Below are 21,096 nucleotides of genomic sequence, written 5' to 3' on the forward strand. Positions count from 1 at the left end.
AAGCACATGTTGGCATGTTACACTTGGCATTTTGTCAGCTAACACAAGTTTGACTTGCCTAGTAATTGTCTATAACCCATCACTGTTTTTACACATCGATACCTCGCTTTTTACACATCGAAAATGCCCACTGGACACAGCTGGTTCAAATGAATCACAGACACACCCTACATGTGTGGGGAACGGTTGTTGCAGGTTTCGTTAAATATGAGCACCAGGGGCAGAATATCTCATGAATTTAAATTAGAGTGAGTACCAGATGTCCCAAGACTAGCTGGAACCCTGTGTAATGGAAATCAGTAGTAAATGTAATCAGAAGTTTGGTGTAGGCCCCACCACTGCTAGGCTGGAGCTGGTGTGCTTCTGAGACTTCACCCTCAGTTGCCTAAAGTGTATGCTTGTGTAACTAAGTTGCTTTGGGTAAAAGCGTCAGCTAAATGTACTGTACTGGAGAAAGGACCTTCGTCCCAGGAGCTGTTAGCACAGGATGTCCTGATTGGTGAAAATGAACCAGAGATATGCTATGACTTACAGTCTTGGAATAGTTTAAAAAATCCAGTTATGAAGGAACAGTCACCCCACAACTGTTGTCATGTTCAGTAACCTCAGACTGCAGACATGGCTCATTATCAGTCGAGATTTACTGGGTTTATCTGAGACTTTTATCCAAGGCAACTTACTATTTTGACTGAATACAAATTGAGGGTTAAGGGGCTGCCTCATGGGCCCAACAGTGGCAATCAGGCAGGGACTTCAACTGGCAACCTTCTGATTACTAGTCTAGTATCTTAACTACTGAGCTACCATACCATGTCCCCCAGTCTAGATGAGGTTTATACATGAGAAACAAAATTGGATGTTCATTAAAAGGGATTTTGAGGGCCGAGTGTATTCGTACACTCAGGTTTCTAAACATGAACATGTGAGTAGTGGGTGACCCAGTTCTGAGCCTCTGAAGAAGGGTTTTCAATCTTTTCTGAGAGTCAGTTGTTCATGTTTCAGAACACAGTGATCAACTCTTCTTCCTGTAGGTCCTCTTCTTTATTCTACAGGCAACACACACAAATGAATGTTACAAATGTGTTACACAAGTGAACCATGTTTGTTTTTTACAAATGTGTTCATGTTCTTCTGTGACAGTAGAAAGCAGAAATGTATGTAAAAGTTATTTGGCTGAAGGGGGTGGGGCTTGGAGGGAGAGTTGCTGGTGCTTACCAGGAAGACGAGTGTGTGATGGATGAGGAGTTCCTTGGTGAGGCGCACCATGTCACTGCTCATGGCGAGCTCCTGGAACAGGGTGGGCGCGAACACCACAGCAAGGTTATGAGCTGTCATCCGGTTCACCAGACTGTGCAGCTGTACCCTGCCCAAACACACACACGCCTCAGACTATGTTCCCATACTTGTCCACAAACAATGATGTGGAAAACCTATTTTTACCACTTACATGATTCAACTGAATCCAGACTACAGTCAACTTCAGAACTTCTAGATACACTGGGTTTCTGACTACCTGTTGCATACCTAAAGATGCATGGCAGGTGTTTCTAACAGGTACTGCTGGGTTTTGTAAGTAAGCTGCCATTTAAACTTCAGAGGTCTGCGTAATGCAGCAGCTCCACAGCTGAGCAGCATTCTGCAGCAGTAACAGCAGGCTCATGTCTCTACGTGCTGTTCAGGGAGTCTGTGCGCAGGAACGATCAGAAAAGTGCACTGAAGGGCTTATGAGCAGAGTTTAAAACATCTACTCACAGAATACCAGCATTACCAATATTTAGCAAAACTGCTTTCAGGCTTCTGATGTTCCATGTTTGTTTATTCCATTAATAAATGTGTACGTTTCAGTTAGGGTGGTTTTCACATGAAGATCAGGATCACATGTAATACCTCACTTTGAGTATGTTTACATTTATCTGACACTTTAAAAAAAAAAAAAAGACTTACAATTCGGACTGAACACAAGTTGAGTAATTGAGGGTTAAGAGTTTTACTCAGGGGCCCCAACTTCAGTACCTTAAACAGAGACACCACAGCCCTCCTTCCTTTATTACACTACTGTCCTCTGCCTTCTGCTGTTATGCAGTAGGTTTGTTATCGTATGGAGCTGCTATGGAGTAGAGCTGTTATAGAGTAGAACTGTTATAATGTGGAGTAGAGCTGTTATAGAATAGAGCTGTTATGGAGTATAGCTGTTATAGAGTAGAGCTGTTATAGATTAGAACTGCTATAATATGGAGTAGAGCTATTATAGAGTAGAACTGTTATAATATGGAGTAGAGCTGTTATAGAATAGAGCTGTTATGGAGTATAGCTGTTATAGAGTTGCTATATAGTAGAGCTGTTATTATATGGAGTATAGCTGTTATAGAATAGAGCTGTTATGGAGTATACCTGTTATAGAGTTGCTATATAGTAGAGCTGTTATGGGGTAGAGCTGTTATAGAATAGAGCTGTTATAGTATACAGTAGAGTTGTTATAGAGTAGAACTGTATATAATAGTAGAGCTGTTATAGTATAGAGTTGTTATAGAGTAGAGCAGTTATAATATGGAGTAGAGCTGTTATAATACAGAGTAGTGCTGTTATAGAGTAGAGCTGCTATAATATGGAGTAGAGCTGTTATAGAATAGAGCTGTTATAATACAGAGTAGAGCTATTATAATAAGGAGTAGAACTGTTATAGAGTAGAGCTGTTATAATACAGAGTAGAGCTGTTAATACAGAGTAGAGGTTATAGAGTAGAGCTGTTATAGAGTTGTAATAGAATAGAGCTGTTATAGTATAGAGTTGTTATAAAGTAGAGCTGTTAGAGTAAAACTTATAATATGGAGTAGAGCTGTTATGGAGTGGAGCTCTTATAATACAGAGTAGGGCTGTTATAGAGTGGTTATAGAATAGAGCTGTTATAATACAAAGTAGAGCTGTTATAATATAGAGCAGAGCTGTTATAGAATAATATAGAGTAAAACTTCTAATACAGAGTAGAGCTGTTATAGAGTAGAGCTGTTTTAATATAGAGTAGCACCATTATAATACAGAGTAGAGCTGTTATAAGCTGTTATAATACATTGTAGAGCTGTTATAGAGTAGAGCTGTTATAATATGGAGTAGAACTGTTATAGACTAAACCTGTTATAATACAGAGTAGAGCTGTTATAGAGTAAAACTGTTATAATATGGAGTAGAACTGTTATAGAGTAGAGCTGTTATATAGTAGAGCTGTTACAATATGGGGTAGAGCTGTTATAATATTGAGTAGAACTCTTATAGAGTAGAGCTGTTATAATATGGAGTAGAGCTGATTGCTTACAGGTAGAGGTGACCACACAGGGCTGCCAGTGTGGCCCTGTTATCGAGGGGAAGGTGCTTCACCAGTCTGCGGTAACCCTCCAGTCTCTTGGTCTCCTGTGTGTGAGCTGAAGAGACAGTTGGACATCTGTCACTCCATACAGCACTGCAGTAGGACATCTGTCTCTCCATACAGCACTGCAGTAAGATATCTGTCTCTCCACACAGCACTGCAGTAGGACATCTGTCACTCCATACAGCACTGCAGTAGCACTGTAGTACTGTAGCCAGTCATATGAGCACCTGCGCAACAACTGGCCATTACTGACCTAGTGATACCAGGTCTATTATCACTACTGGAGATACCTGGTCTACTCTGATATCTGGTTTACTATCAATACTGGAGTTACAGGGTCTACTATCAATGCTGGAGATACCTGGTCTACTCTGAAACCTGGTTTACTATCACTACTAAAGATACGAGGTCTACTATCACTACTGGAGATACGTGGCCTTCTCTGATACTTGGTCTACTATCACTACTGGAGATACGTGGCCTTCTCTGATACTTGGTCTACTATCACTGCTGGAGATATCAGGTCCACTATCACTACTGGAGATACAAGGTCTATTATCACTACTGGTGATATCAGGTCTACTATCACTATATTGCTCAGTGCCAACATCTTTCTTCATTACTCTTTTGGGCATTTATCCCCAAAATCCCAGTGTGTCTTGGCTTCACATGCTGTCTTGAGCTCATGAATTCCCTCAGGCAGAACTAGAGACCTTTCTGCTGAGAGAAGACCTTTCTCGGTGGCCAGTACTATAGGGAGAGCTTATGAATACTGGCCCTAGTTCCCTCAATATGATTTGAGGAAACGTAAGAAAATCTTCCTACGTAAGACAGCTTTATTTACATAGTGCCTTCCTTAACCCGAACCTTCCTCAAGTTTGATACTTGAGGAACCAGAAATACGTTTTGTTCTTTGTTTGACTTCCAATCTTATTTTGAATATCAAAGACAGCAGAGCAAATATAGCCAAATATAGCCAGTCTATGTTATGGGAGTGTCTGAATTCTGCTGATCACAGTGGTATTTGATCAGCCTGACAGCCTTTGGAGGTGTTTGGAGACATTTGGAGCCCTGGGTGTGCTACCTGCTGCCTCTGCCCAGCTGTCAATCTCTGAAGCTGGAATGAGCTGGACACTCTGGCGGAGGAGCTGTTTCAGAGCTCCAGCCACATCCAGCACGTCCCCCTCATTTGTGCCCAGAATGGCCTGTGTAGGAGATGCGTGAAGCTCCTCCACCAGCTGAGTGATTTTAGTGACTGTACCACAGCATCGGTACAAACCCTCCACCTTTAACCCTGACACACACACACACAAACACAATTAATTAACACAAAATGGAGAACAGTCTGATCAGTAACAGGTCAGAATTATCTGTAGCTCAGGTCCATGACTTATTGTTTATTATAGTTATTGCATGCCTGCTTCGGAGGACAGCCCAGTCATAATATGCACATACTTTATTACTTATTACTATCACATTTTCTACTTATTATTTATTACTTATTGCCTAACAAAAGAGAGAGACTCCAGAGAATGTCACTGCTCCCGTGTAAAGATCTGGGCTGGTGGGGGCTTGCAGACAGGCCACCCCTCACCGTAGAGAGTGATGTGGGAGATGCATCGCTCCACCTCCGGGGGGACGCTTCCACACATCCTGGAAGGAAGCTGGTACATGGACTGGTGCTGGTTCCTCATGAAGGAGGAGAGTCTGGGCAGCAGGGAGAACCAGCTGCTGCAGCTCTGCTCACGCTCAAACTGTAGGTAGAGCAGCCTGCAAGGACAGAGAGGTTAGAGCAGCAGGTAGAAAAGGCACGTAGAGCATGTGCAAAAAACAGGAGAACCTGCAGTGAGTCTGTGCAGTGTGGCAGCCCTACAGGAGCTGAGTCTGTGCAGTCTGCGTAGTGAGTCTGTGCAGCGAGTCTGTGGGGAAACTGAAACACTCACATTCCTGCTGTAGTTACTTCAATGATGTTCTCAGAAGCACGCAGGTCTGCAAATTGACAAAATCCTATCAATCCAATGACATCAGCCACCACAAGTAGACTGTTCGCCCTACAGCCTGCCATCATCATCATCATCATCATCATCATCATCATCATGTGTCTGTGTCTGTGAAAGGCGCTATATAAATTGAACTTATTATTATCATCACCATCATCACCATCATCATCACCATCATCATCACCACCCACTGCAAGCATCAACCATCAGCTGTGCAGCACCAGCACTGAACCTGTGATTGCACCTCGTCCCTCAAACACAGACATGGGTGTGGAGAGGTTACTCACTATTGTGTGTGGGTGTACTCACTGTAGTGGGTGTGGGTGTGTACTCACTGTAGTGGCAGTGGGTGTGGGTGTGTACTCACTGTAGTGGGTGTGGATGTGGGTGTGTACGCACTGTAGTGGGTGTGTGTGTGTACTCACTGTAGTGGGTGTGTACGCACTGTAGTGGGTGTGTGTGTGTACTCACTGTAGTGGGTGAGGGTGTGGGTGTGTACGCACTGTAGTGGGTGTGGGTGTGGGTGTGTATGCACTGTAGTGGGTGTGGGTGTGTACTCACTGTAGTGGGTGAGGGTGTGGGTGTGTATGCACTGTAGTGGGTGTGGGTGTGTACTCACTGTAGTGGGTGTGGGTGTGGGTGTGTATGCACTGTAGTGGGTGTGGGTGTGTACTCACTGTAGTGGGTGAGGGTGTGGGTGTGTATGCACTGTAGTGGGTGAGGGTGTGGGTGTGTATGCACTGTAGTGGGTGTGGGTGTGTACTCACTGTAGTGGGTGAGGGTGTGGGTGTGTATGCACTGTAGTGGGTCGGAGTGTGTACTCACTGTAGTGGGTGTGGGTGTGGGTGTGTACTCACTGTAGTGGGTGAGGGTGTGGGTGTGTATGCACTGTAGTGGGTGAGGGTGTGAGTGTGTACGCACTGTAGTGGGTGTGTGTGTGTGTGTACTCACTGTAGTGGGTGAGGGTGTGGGTGTGTACGCACTGTAGTGGGTGTGAGTGTGTACTCACTGTAGTGGGTGTGGGTGTGGGTGTGTATGCACTGTAGTGGGTCGGGGTGTGTACTCACTGTAGTGGGTGTGGGTGTGGGTGTGTACTCACTGTAGTGGGTGAGGGTGTGGGTATGTATGCACTGTAGTGGGTGAGGGTGTGGGTGTGTACGCACTGTGGTGGGTGTGGGTGTGTACTCACTGTAGTGGGTGAGGGTGTGGGTGTGTATGCACTAGTGGGTGTGGGTGTGTACTCACTGTAGTGGGTGTGGGTGTGGGTGTGTACTCACTGTAGTGGGTGAGGGTGTGGGTGTGTACGCACTGTAGTGGGTGTGGGTGTGGGTGTGTACTCACTGTAGTGGGTGTGGGTGTGGGTGTGTACTCACTGTAGTGGGTGAGGGTGTGGGTGTGTATGCACTGTAGTGGGTGTGGGTGTGTACTCACTGTAGTGGGTGTGGATGTGTACGCACTGTAGTGGGTGTGGGTGTGGGTGTGTACACACTGTAGTGGGTGTGGGTGTGTATACACTGTAGTGGGTGTGGATGTGGGTGTGGGTGTATACGCACTGTAGTGGGTGTTCTGGCTTAGGGTCACTGCCCTGCGCAGGGCATGGGGAAGTAGAGGGCAGATGAGCAGCTGGCCGGGGCGAAGTAAAGCCCAAACCTCCACATGCTGCAGCCCAGCTCCTTCCAGCAAGGACACGCGGGACACAGCCAGAACCCCCTCCAGCTCCTCATCTGTCAGCGGGCCCGGCAGAACCACCTGAGTACAGGACCAGCCGTCAGCAGCTGCTCAGCACCTGCAGTAAGTGACTGTAGTGTGTGTGTGTGTGTGTGTGTGTGTGTGTGTGTGTGTGTGTGTGTGTGTGTGTGTATGTGTGTGTGTGTGTGTGTGTGTGTGTGTGTGTGTGTGTGACTGTAGAGTGTGACTGTAGAGTGTGTGTGTGTGTGTGTGACTGAAGAGTGTGTGCATAAGTGTGTGTGTAGTGTGTGTGTGAGTGTGTGACTGAAGAGTGTGTGTGACTGAAGCATGTGTGTGCATGAGTGTGTGACTGTAGAGTGCATGTGTGTGAGGGTGACTGTAGAGTGTGTGTGTGTGTGTGTGAGTGTGTGAGTATATGTGAGTGCAGTCCTGATTGGTTCGTACCCGGATAATGTGCAGCATGTGAGACAGCAGAGAGTCTCGTGCATCTGCACTGCACTTGAGGCTGTCTGTCAGAGTCAGCACCTCAAACTCATGGGTGTTCCTGAGGTGTGTACACATACACACACCCACACAAACAGATGTACACACACACGCACACAAACACACACACACACACACACACACACACACACACGCGCACACAAACACGCACACACACACACACACGCACACACACGCACACAAACACGCACGCACACACACACACACACACACACACACATACACACACACACACACGCACACAAGCACACACACATACACACATACACACACAGCACACAGGCACACATATACACACACATATTTACACTTAACTGGCTTTTATAAATCCACATACAACAAATATGGAGGTTAAGATCAAATATGTAATCAATGCATTCTGGAAAAATTGTGTCAACAAAGAATCACACACGCACACACACACACACTCACACACACACACTCACACACACACACACACACACCCCTTATGGTATTCTCACCCTGAAGAGAGGTCAAATATGGAGATGACCTCTCTGAGGTCAAGCACATCACAAGCTGCAGACTCATTCTCCTGTGAAAACAGGAAACGCTCGTCATCCAGTTTCCCATGAAGCTCCTCCAGTCCTGTTCTCACACACACACAGACACACCAATAAACACCAGTCAGGCGACCAAAACACATCATAAACATATCAGATATGGAGCATACACAAACACAAACCAGTCAGACACTAAACACACAACATACATTCCAGCTAAAACAGTAAATACACACACCACACACAGAGAGAGACATCATACACACCATTCTGTAAATACACATGCCACATACACCCTTCACTTTGAACAAAAATAGAACAAAGAACAGCAAAGCAGACAAGTGTGTCACAGAGATGTAATGTGAGAATCTCACGGTCCACCAGACCAGACAAGTGTGTCACAGAGATATGATATGAGTCCTCACTTGTCGGTTCAAGAGGCAGTCTCTGCTGGTCAAAGTCAGGTGCTTCTGTAAACCGCACACAACAGTTAGCCAAGGTGAAGGTTCAGGAAAAACCTCCAGACAATTCATGACCAATTAAACCACCATTACAACTTCTGAAAAACAGAAGAACTGGTGGCCGTGTTGCTGTGGAGCACTGTAGTACGGTCAGGTTGTCTCCTCACCTACAAACTCATTGTGTCGGAGCAGTTCGGTCTGCAGTGCCTGGCCGGCATTCTCTGCCAAAGTGATGGCTGAGAGGCAGTGTGGATCTCCAGTGATGTTGAGAACCTTTGCCCCCGAGCACAGCAGAGACAGTGTCTCCTCCACATCTGCCCCATGCACCACCTCACCCAGCCTCTACACCCACAGCAGAACAGCAACACACACGTTCAACACACTCAGCCTGACCGAGCCCAGGATAGCTGGCAGTGAGCGTGTGGGAGACCCCCCGACACACCTTGTTGAGCAGGGTCTGGCTGCAGGCCAGCGGATGTCCTCTGCGGTACTGGCCTCTCTGGTATTTGGCGTAGATGAACTCAGCCCTCTGGTCCCGCGACGCGTTGGGCAGGATCTGCTCTGCAGCTGGAATGTTGTGGCCCCAAACGTTGTTTGCAGCTTTGTTTCCATAAATGACGAAAAGCTGCAGAGAGCAAGTACACACTTTACACACTTCACACACCGCTGGAAGGAGCCCCTCACACTACACCAATTATCTCAGCTTCTTGATTCACTTTTCACAAAAAAAAAAAAAAAAAAATTATTTGAAATGTGAATCTGTTAATGTTCACACCTACCTGACCTCTATGTGACATCATTTATCACAGCTGACTCATTCTGAGATGTGTTAACAGAGCTCGTGGTGTTAGTACAGGATCTCACCTGGACCAGGGGCTCTGTCCAGACCTTACTATCCAGTTTCAGACTGCGAACTTTTGACCTGTTACTACCCAGAGAGCGATGGACTCCTGAAAATGAACCATGTTAGATATTAGACAGGACATTACACCAGACCACCTTACACAGAACCACATTACACATGACCACATTAGACATTAGCGACAGGCCTGTATGTATCTTGCATGCAACTGGGATTTTTGAAGTGTGGACACTAGAATGCTTGCATGTGCCCTGGCCCCGCCCACCCTCACCTGTATGTACCTGCCTGCAGCAGGGCCCTGCACTGGCCCCGGCTCCTCACCTGCACATGCTTCACAGATGACCAGCAGCAGGTTGATGGATGCCCACTCTGGGTTGGGGCTGCCACAGTCACCACACACTTTGTTCCAGGGGCTGGCCCAGAGGCGCAGTGCCACCTCACTGCAGGACAGGGCACTGAGGATCACTGCATTCAGAGAGCCCAGCCAGGCCACCATCTCTCGTGAAGAGTCGGCTGAGAAGCTGTAATGGTACATTAGGTGACCAGCTGTGTATGGAGAACTCTCATACACACGTCTAACTTCAAACAGAAGGAACATGAAGGTCACAGCATGGATGTCCGATTCCCCCACCAAATAACGGACTGTTGCTAAAATAAAATGTCTCACTATCAGAAGAAAATATACAAATAAAGGAAAAAGAGCAGTTATTTCTGAGGACAAACTCTATGTGGATGGACCGCTCTTCTGATATGGGATGCCCTGGTTATTGTAACATTTAAACTTGTATTCTCTCTCTTCATACATCAGTCTCACCATCAATGCATATTCATCTATATATCTATTTATAACTATTCATCTATATCCACCTACCTGTCACACTATTTCTCTGCATTTCTACCTACCAGTTACTTGCCCAGCCCCATCCCACCCAAACAGTAACCTTCAACATTAGCGATAAACCACAGGTAAGATGTCACATTTCACAGGTAAATCATCATATTTTAATCCAGTGCACAGTCTCACTACCATCACATGTGCATTAGACACCAGAACACTGGGTTTAAGTTCCTCTCCTTCATCTGCGTTACATCACTTTTCTTTGTACCATTACATATTCATATTCTTGGTATAGATCACGTACTCTACTAGTACACATACACACAAGATAAGGCCTGCAGTTACACAGTATTTTAGATAAAGCCTGCAAAAAAACACACATACACACACACATGCATGCAAGAAACCAGTCAGCTGTGATCCACTCTACACAGAAAAATCTGAAATGTCATCTCTCAAATTTCAGACCTGGAATATTTACAGATTCAGCTCTCTGGATCAAAGTTAATGTTCTCCAACACTTAACCACCAAACCGCTGTATCTGAGCAAGAACAATCCAACCTGAATTCACTGCACTTATGTCACATATTTTCTGCCCAATACAAGGAAGTGTAGTAATCTTGATAAACAAATATGTGTGTTCACCCATAATACTACTGCTGATGCAGTGGGATTCATCATCATAAACATCGTACATAAACATCAGTTAACATCGTAAACAACTGCGTCCCAAATTCTGATGATTCTTTTTTTTTTCAGACTTTGTTCAAATGTTTACAAGCTTTCTGGATCACCAGTTGTAGGTGGAGGTGATTTAAATCCAGTCCGTGATCCCAACCTCGACAGCTCAACTCCACAGAAACAATACAGCACTTACTGTGTGATTTAGAATGAGTCCTGTTTAGTATGAGATATATTACTATTTTAATTAAAGTATTTTCTGACAAATCAGATGGTGAACACTAGAAGAAAGACTCACTTAAATGTTTTGTATGGTGTGATGAGGCTAAAACTGTGGCGTCCAGTCTGCTTCACAGACGCGACATTCATGGACACGATGGTCATCCCCAGACCCAAAGTAAAGTCCTGCAAGGCAAGATCAGAATGGTGTGTTTATCTCCTCAAATGTCTTCCCTTACGGTACATGTGAATGAGGACAGTCTGTGTCTCCACCTCCTTGCTGTTGTAGATCCACAGGTTGTATCCGCAGATGGCAGCGTACACCTTACTACGCTGCTCTTTCAACACCAGGGAACCGTGCTGCTCTGGCGGTGCTGGTGGGTCTTGGCCACGGGACGCATGCAGTGATGATACCCACCCTACCTGCACAGCTGCAGCCAGAGAATTCATGAGAACCAGAGACATGAAGAGGACAGAGCACAGAACCTTGAGGAACCCCCCCATCACCTTCGCTGTGAGCCATGAACTCAAAGTGCTTTTTGCGGAAATATATAGAGAATCGCCCTTTGTCCTGCTGACGCACACTGGAAATGCTTGAGACATGGAACACGTACTCTGTGAACTTGTCCTACAATGAAAAAGTGGAATGTGATGCTATCACAAAAGGAATTTAATGATAGTGGGATTGCAAAAAAGAGGTGACACCCTGTCTAATTTACCGAGCGTTTTTTCCATAGAGACATCAGCTGACCATCAAAAGTGGCCCACAGAACATTGTGCCTACAGGCAATGGGGAGCAGAAAACATGATGTAATATGAAGTTACGCATCTGTAGCACCTCTCTCAGAACCCAAGGACACTTTACCAGCAATATGCTACACAACGCTTTTACATCCAGTCAACACACCATCAAAACATGTAAAATTCCAAAATATATCTGCATGTCCAAATAACGTGACAGAATGGTAACACGTTAATTACTTGCGGCCCTTCCAGAAGTCCAGCCAGCTGGAGCGAGCCACCGCACTCTCCCTGATGGAGCCCTCCACTCTGCTGCCTAGTCCGGATGGACTTTGCTTCCTCCTGCTCACACGGATGGTGGCAGCGCTGGGACAGCAGGAAAAACACACAGCATCAGTGAAAAGCACAGCAGTGACAAGACCGGTACCTCAAACCTGGGACATTTACAAAAACAGCATTTGTTACAACCACTAAAAAACAGAGCATCTGTCGCAGACTGGTGGCATATTTTAGAAGGATCATATTTTAGGAAGGTTTCATTTTCATTGCAAACTTGTTGAAATTATCATCCCATCTCACCTTCTCCCTGGTTTTACAGTGAAAATAAATGTGATTAGGAAAACTGTACTGGTGTGTTCATGTACTAGAACTGTACTAGGTCTGCACTGTTGTACTGTAGTAGTTCTCTGAGTAAGGTATAGTGTCCTACCGTGGTTTCTTGGCAACTCTGGCCTCTAATGGGTCTGTTGACTGAGGGTCTCCACACTGAACATTTGCCACATGAGGTACACTGAAAAACAACAACTTTGAACCCTACAGTTGGTCTATGAACTATAATAATATGATAATAAATGATTTTATATTATAGTTAGCCATGTTAAACATTGTCTATTGACCACATAATGTAAAAACAACCTGAATACAGGTATAGTGACAGAACTGAGTTCTACCCACATCTTGTCAGTGTAACTGTGTTCGCCAGCAGCCTTGCTGGGGGTCTGGTCTGATTTGGGGGAGGCTGGAGTCAGAGGACACTCATCACTTGAGGAGTCTGACTGAATCTCTGTTAAGTTCTTCATCTCTTCATCCACAGAGGCCGACGGTGTTAGGGGCAGAGAAACTGACCATATGAACTTCTCACATGTTCCTCTGCTGCAGTTCATATCGACTTCTTATGTGGAACCAAAGGACAACATGTAGACATTAGGAAGCAGATTAACAGCAGAGCCCAATAGTATGACATCTGGAATCAGCTGCAGATTCCATATTGAGCCTTTGATCTTCATCTGGTTTATTAGAAGCAGAGCACAGCACACTGCAGAAACCTGCGTTACAGAGGAACATTCAGTGCTAGTGCAATGACACGAACTGCAGGAAACGGCTGCACATTGTGTATTTACCCTCACCACTGACATTACACCTACATTAGTGTTTTTTACTAGACACAGTTAGAAACTATAGCAATCTGTTTCCCTATACAGAGTATTAGATGTTATCTGGACATAGTGGCACTGATGTGTGTGTGTACAGATACTGTCACGGTTAGTCCCTCCCATCTTCCCTGTTCCATGTTTTCCCTGTCTTGTGTGTTTTAGTTCCATGCCGTAGTTTAGTTTTCTCTGCCCCTCGTTTGATTGCTCATTTCTGTCATTGCTCATTACATCTGTCCCTCATTTCTACCTTGTTAAGTTCATGTATTTAAACCCTGTCTGATGCCCTGTGTGTTTGCTGTTCATTGTGTCTGGTGGATGTATGAAAGCCTGTCTGTGTTTCAAAACCTTCGTTTATGTTAGCCTGCTTTGCTATCCTAGCCTTCATGTTTCCTAGCCTTTGTTATAGCCTGCTTCCCCTGTTTGCCTTCAAGTGTTTGTTTGTTTATAATGTATTCCTGTACTCTCCGCGTTGGCTCTATGACCCTGGACTACTCCAACAACTACGACTCTGGATTTGCCCTTAATAAATCTCATTCTTCTCCACACGTGTCTGCCTCCTAACCACTGACTGTCACAGAAACACTCACACTCTGGACATAGTGACACTGAAACACGTGTGTACTGATACACTCACACTCAGGATGTAGTAGTGACACTGAAACACGTGTGTACTGATACACTCACACTCAGGATGTAGTAGTGACACTGAAACACGTGTGTACTGATATACTCACACTCAGGATGTAGTAGTGACACTGACACACTTGTGTACTGATACACTCACACTCAGGATGTAGTAGTGACACTGACACACTTGTGTACTGATACACTCACACTCAGGATGTAGTAGTGACACTGAAACACGTGTGTACTGATACACTCACACTCTGGATGTAGTAGTGACACTGACACACTTGTGTACTGATACACTCACACTCAGGATGTAGTAGTGACACTGAAACACGTGTGTACTGATACACTCACACTCAGGATGTAGTAGTGACACTGACACACTTGTGTACTGATACACTCACACTCGATGTAGTAGTGACACTGACACACTTGTGTACTGATACACTCACACTCAGGATGTAGTAGTGACACTGAAACACGTGTGTACTGATACACTCACACTCTGGATGTAGTAGTGACACTGACACACTTGTGTACTGATACACTCACACTCAGGATGTAGTAGTGACACTGACACACTTGTGTACTGATACACTCACACTCAGGATGTAGTAGTGACACTGAAACACGTGTGTACTGATACACTCACACTCAGGATGTAGTAGTGACACTGAAACATGTGTGTACTGATACACTCACACTTAGGATGTAGTAGTGACACTGAAACACGTGTGTACTGATACACTCACACTCAGGATGTAGTAGTGACACTGACACACTTGTGTACTGATACACTCACACTCAGGATGTAGTAGTGACACTGACACACTTGTGTACTGATACACTCACACTCAGGATGTAGTAGTGACACTGACACACTTGTGTACTGATACACTCACACTCAGGATGTAGTAGTGACACTGAAACACGTGTGTACTGATACACTCACACTCAGGATGTAGTAGTGACACTGACACACTTGTGTACTGATACACTCACACTCAGGATGTAGTAGTGACACTGAAACACGTGTGTACTGATACACTCACACTCAGGATGTAGTAGTGACACTGACACACTTGTGTACTGATACACTCACACTCAGGATGTAGTAGTGACACTGAAACACGTGTGTACTGATACACTCACACTCAGGATGTAGTAGTGACACTGACACACTTGTGTACTGATACACTCACACTCAGGATGTAGTAGTGACACTGAAACACGTGTGTACTGATACACTCACACTCAGGATGTAGTAGTGACACTGAAACACGTGTGTACTTATACACTCACACTCAGGATGTAGTAGTGACACTGACACACTTGTGTACTGATACACTCACATTCAGGATGTAGTAGTGACACTGAAACACGTGTGTACTGATACACTCACACTCAGGATGTAGTAGTGACACTGACACACTTGTGTACTGATACACTCACACTCAGGATGTAGTAGTGACACTGACACACTTGTGCACTGATACACTGATACCAGCACAACACTCACAGTCACGTCACCTCCATGTCACTGTCACTGCAGCAGCAGTTAAAAAGAAAAAGTAAAACTTCATGCACCAACAGATGGGTGAAGCCATCACTCCCAGGGGAGTCACACCACCATCATACCCTTATATGGTCCCGCAAGGACACAGAGAGTCAGGAAGTAACTCAGCAACACAGCACATACTGCAAGGTGTTATCAAAAAGGTCATGGAGTCATAGACTCAGTTCCCAGGGTGCACACATATTGCCATACTGAGAAACACACCAGCGGCTGTGGATAAGAGTGTCTAACAAATTCTGGATATTTTATGTATGTGTGTGTATATATATATATATATATATATATAGGTCTAGGTAGCCTACTAGCACCTCCAGAGCGTTATCCATGAAGTCTGGTAGGCAAAAGTGGAGAGGGATGAGATTATGGTGTCTTATGACTTTGTCTCAAGTTTACAACCATCCAACCCTCCTACAGATGCATCTGAAAGTGTGAGAAATCAACCCAAACAACAACCTGTGTAGCAGAACAGCGCTCAGCTTGAGCAAGATGTCTGAATGGAGGTTATTTTACAGGGACATTTAACTTGGGTTAAAGGTGTCTCCTAAACATCCAGTCATGGGTTTAGAGACGACAGCTGATCAAAGACTAGGAGGTGCAGGCATTACGGCATCAAGTCCAGTTCACACAGGAAGATTTTCGAGACGACAAACCGGCTTGTGTGGTGACTCCCCTCGTGACATCACTTATCATCTACTTACAGCAGTCCTAACATCTCAGCCTTGTTTCACATGACAGGTTTCAGGACATGACCGACACGATGTGCATCACCTGATGAGGTTTTGGATATGACTGGAATGTCTCTCAGCATTGCATGACTATCCAGCGACCTGATGACTGAAAACCTTCTCAGGCATACTCCAATTCCACAGTGCTTCAGGCCACATGCCTAATCACAACATTAGTGTACAAGGACAGTTTCCTAGGTAACGCTGGTCAAAAATACCCGTGAAACACACAACATAAACAACAGCGTGACATCAATCACATCTGGAAGAAGTTAATTATAAGGACGATTTCCTTAAGACTGACATGAGACATTGAAAGCAAACTCTTTAAAGGGCATGAGGCATCAAAGACCAGGGCTCTTACATGACCCACACAGTACTAATTACGTTATGTCACAACCAATAAATCATTACATAATGTAATAATACATTAGCATAATGTAATCTGCTTGCGTGTTTGTACTGTAGTAGGTCTACCACTGTAACATGAAGTGTTGTTTTTTTTAAGTCTTACAACTTACCTGAGATGATCTGTCCCGGATTTCTGTAGTTTTCCTCTGGTTTATCGACCGCCATGATGTTACTACAAACCAAACAAAAAGACAAAAGACCCTCCTTTAGATACACTGAGGGGAAAACTTTAAACATACAAGTACCGACAAGTACAGGTTTGGTTTGGTAATGCAATACTGCTGACATGTGCTCACCTCTCAGTGGAAGGATCCCTGGAGATCTTGTATCTGGCCCGTGGCTTTGGGACTGGAGCAGACATGTCAGCTCAGGAGGATATGAAGGTCTGTAGGGATGTCATAAACAATGTCAACTAAAGAAGAAGTTTTACACTTACATTTACACTTACAGTTACTCTGATTGATGTAGAAATATGCAGCGTTCTAAAATGACCTCACACGTAACTACTACTTACCTGAATACAGGCTAAACATGAAAACAAACAGCTCAAACAGATGAAAAGGCAAACACAAGCAAGGTCAAGTAAAGATTTTTTTTGAGCATATCAAAACTAAAATTTCTTATTGAAATAATCATCATACACACCTTAATGCTGGTCAAAGGTGACTTCCTTATTGTAATGGCTCGATATGATAACACTCCAAACCAAACTCAGATAACCTCACTGGTGAAGGTACAAACCAGACAAGGCTTGGAGTAATAGAGAAAAGCAGCACCGACCTCGGCAGGACGGGACTCTGCGCCGGTAAATGTCAGCGCAGGCGTGTTTCTCATTAACCGGTGGTTACACTCGTTTGACCCGTTTGGCCGAGTCCTTTCCTCCTGCTGACGGCTTTGGGTTGGTCTGACTGATAAAAACACAACAACTTGAGACAGAGTGAAACCTGCAGGGCTGAAGTTACTTACACATAGATCTGCAAGGCCAAACCACGGCTGTGTGTGTGTGGCGGGGGGGGGGGGGGGGGGATATAGAGTGAAACGAATATTGTAGGTCGAGTTAATAATAAATGTAATGTAAATATAAATGTTGCTTGTCAACGTTTAGCTTTAAAGATCAAACGTGATAAAGCGCGGACGTTCGTAATATAACTACCGGGTTTATTTCTGCCCTCTATTGTTTCGACCCTGCTATAGACAGAATGTGAGATTTTCATACATTTGCTGATACACTGATCGGTCAGACAGACTCGTTATTTCTCTCACCTATGAGTGAATACCGTTAGGGAGGTTAAATGGGAATGTTCGAGAATACTATACAAACACTACTTGATATAGTTAGCGCTCTCACTGTCTGTACTGGGATACCTGGAATCCACCAGCCTGTAATGTGAGAATTCCCCTTGTAATGTGAGAATTCCCTTTGTAATGTGAGAATTCCCTTTGTAATGCTTTTCTAAGAAGAAGCAAGTTGCAGAAGCACTAGATCTGTGAAGACAATTAAATAATTCCACTTTGTGTGTATGATCTGGAGGGGGTGGTAAACTGGGTTTGTCAGGGACAGACACACACCCTCACCTCAGACACTCACCTTCCCCTCAGACATACACCCTCAGCTCAGACACACACCCTAACCTCAGACACACACCCTCAACTCAGACATACACCCTCAGCTCAGATGCACGACCTCACCTCAAACACACATCACCTCAGACACACACCTCATCTCAGACACACAACGTCCCCTCAGATACATGCCATCACCTTAGACATACACCCTCACCTCAGATGCACACCCTCACCTCAGACACACACGACACACCCCCTCATCTCAGACACGCACCCTCACCACAGACACATGCCCTCACCTTACCACAGTGTCTGATAAGGTAGCCAAGCTGTATGTAGATGATAATATATGCAAGCTGTATGTAAATGACAGTGTCTGATAATGTATGTAAGCTTATGTAAGTGAAGTTGAGGAATGTACAGTGATGTTTAATATTTTTATAGTGGTATGTGTAAATATATTGTCATGTATTATATAATCAGTTTTTGATGCTAATAACAGTTAAGGAAGTGGGAAAATGTTTAGCATGTCTTTAAATGTGTTTAGCATGTGAACATTATAAGTTTAATCACCGTTAAAAAGGGCTTCCATGTTTCAGTAAAGGTCGCTATTTCTTACTTCTGTGAGAGTGTGTGAGTTACGCATGTCCAGAGTGTGTGAGTCACGCATGTCCAGAGTGTGTAACTCAGACTGATGAGAGTGTGTAAGTTACGCATGTCCAGAGTGTGTAAGTCACGCATGTCCAGAGTGTGTAACTCAAACTGATAAGAGTGTGTGAGTCACGCATGTCCAGAGTGTGTAACTCAGACTGATGAGAGTGTGTGAGTTATGCATGTCCAGAGTGTGTAACTCAGACTGATAAGAGTGTGTGAGTTACGCATGTCCAGAGTGTGTAAGTCATGCATGTCCAGAGTGTGTAACTCAGACTGATGAGAGTGTGTGTTACGCATGTCCAGAGTGTGTAACTCAGACTGATAAGAGTGTGTGAGTTACGCATGTCCAGAGTGTGTAAGTCACGCATGTCCAGAGTGTGTAACTCAGACTGATAAGAGTGTGTAAGTCACGCATGTCCAGAGTGTGTAACTCAGACTGATGAGAGTGTGTGAGTTATGCATGTCCAGAGTGTGTAAACATGCCGGCAGGTCCACCAGGCAGGTAGTTAATCTATGATGCTACTAAGAGAACATTGTGAACATGTCTCAGTGTCTGGATAAGATGAATATTTATATTACTGTATCTGCTAAACTTTGTATTGTAAAGTTTCAGTTGTTCATACTGAAGTAATTATTGAATATCAATATGCTTTACAAAGATTTGTGTATTAATATCTCCAGTATGTTTCCTTTAATTGCATTGTACTGAACCTTTGAATCTATGAAAACAGAATAAAGTTTTTCCCTGAATCATGCACCATTGTGTCAAATGTTTATGACTAATAATAATGAATACACAAAATAAAATCACATCAGGTCAGTGTGGTTCATACATATCTGCAGGTAAATAAAATCAACAGGTGAGGTTTTGTTTGTCAGTGGTACAGTACTAAACACAAACACAAAAGTTCATTTTACAGGTGGAAACAATAAATTCAAAACTCTTATTATATTTGTGTTAAATGAACAGCTTCTTCACTTCAGGCAGGACTCATATACCCATAATATCCTTATAACTATTAGCAAGATTTATCTTGCTCCTACAACCAGTGCTGTAGTAGGTAGCTGTATCTCTTAGGTATGTTATATACCAGCGTATCATTCCAGAATTTAATTGATTGTGCATGTTGTTCTGCACTGTTTTAGTCTCTTTTGTCCCATATTATCACTACTTTGTCTCTGACCACAGGCCCACTGCTGCCTGGACACCTCCTGGACCACAGGCCCACTGCTGCCTAGACACCTCCTGGACCACAGGCCCACTGCTGCCTGGACACCTCCTGGACCACAGGCCCACTGCTGCCTGGACACCTCCTGGACCACAGACCCACTGCTGATTCAATACTACCTGGGTGCCAGACCACAAAAATATCCTGCCAGGAATATAGTTTGAGATCTGCTGTTTTGAGATTTGCTGTTTTATGTTGGCTATCCTCCTATCATTTGTGTTAGCTATCTTCTGATTCTTTGTCAGTGTTTGAATTCTTAAAACAGGACCATTGTTAGCTGGATGTTCAGGTATCGTACCACTCTCAGCACAGCAGGTTCCTGATAAACCCACATCAACTCAACACACACTACCATGCAACTACCAGTTCAAAGGTGATGTGTTGAGAGGCTGACAAATTGGACAAGACAACATAGATAGTTACAGTGAGTTACTGCCCAAAGACCTCCCCATGCCAGTCCTACAGCTGGATGTTAAAGAGAGCGGGCTGGGTGTGGGGCTAGCAACTCCACCCTGTAATAAACCTGCATTGCTACAGTGACTTTATAAAAGTTTATAATGACTTTTTGGATTGGGGAAAGGAGGGCAAAAGTTAGTAGCTTCAAAAACCTACAGTGAGCCCTCATCTGTAACTCACAAGGGAAAAGAAATCAGCCATGATGGAAAATGGAATAAACCTGGAGAAAACTGGAAAGTCACATGCAGGACCGGGATGTCTAGAGAGCTGTGGTCAGTGGTCTGAGCCCCAAACTGAGCCAAAGGACCTGAGAGAGAGCAGCACACTGGTGTAGAACAAGCCCTTAAGATAGCTGTTCCTATAATAGTAGACAGTGACTGATAGCTGTTCCTAACGGGAACTTATCTGATCTGAGAAGCTAAATAAAGGAGCTGAACTTTTCTGATATCTATCTATCTATCTATCTATCTATCTATCTATCTATCTATCTATCTATCTATCTATCTATCTATCTATCTATCTATCTATCTATCTA

At 44.3% G+C, this 21,096-nt stretch overlaps 1 protein-coding gene across 3 annotated transcripts; it reads right to left on the reverse strand.

Moving 5' to 3' along the window:
• Positions 1–57: 57 nt before the first annotated feature.
• On the reverse strand, positions 58–17,454 carry LOC113587440 (arf-GAP with Rho-GAP domain, ANK repeat and PH domain-containing protein 1). Of its 3 annotated transcripts, none has more exons than XM_035527216.1 (24): positions 17,302–17,454; positions 16,953–17,041; positions 16,767–16,828; positions 12,836–13,049; positions 12,591–12,671; positions 12,122–12,247; positions 11,860–11,920; positions 11,648–11,768; positions 11,414–11,571; positions 11,220–11,326; positions 9,723–9,922; positions 9,404–9,489; positions 8,982–9,164; positions 8,707–8,881; positions 8,504–8,548; positions 8,040–8,163; positions 7,498–7,597; positions 6,918–7,113; positions 5,308–5,353; positions 4,959–5,134; positions 4,449–4,658; positions 3,311–3,416; positions 1,216–1,363; positions 58–1,046 (listed from the first exon to the last, which is right to left on the reverse strand). In XM_035527216.1, the coding sequence occupies exons 2-24, from the start codon at positions 17,015–17,017 to the stop codon at positions 999–1,001; spliced, it is 2,838 nt and encodes a 945-aa protein (XP_035383109.1). In that variant the 5' UTR covers positions 17,018–17,041; positions 17,302–17,454; the 3' UTR covers positions 58–998. The 3 variants fall into 3 exon arrangements, with proteins under 3 accessions (XP_035383109.1, XP_035383108.1, XP_026881901.2); XM_035527215.1 differs by having other exon boundaries at positions 12,836–13,052; XM_027026100.2 differs by having other exon boundaries at positions 12,836–13,052; positions 16,953–17,454.
• Between the last annotated feature and the right edge of the window lie 3,642 nt (positions 17,455–21,096).

This window comes from Electrophorus electricus, chromosome 6, assembly GCF_013358815.1.
Source record: "Electrophorus electricus isolate fEleEle1 chromosome 6, fEleEle1.pri, whole genome shotgun sequence".
NCBI classification, from domain to species: Eukaryota; Metazoa; Chordata; class Actinopteri; order Gymnotiformes; family Gymnotidae; genus Electrophorus; species Electrophorus electricus.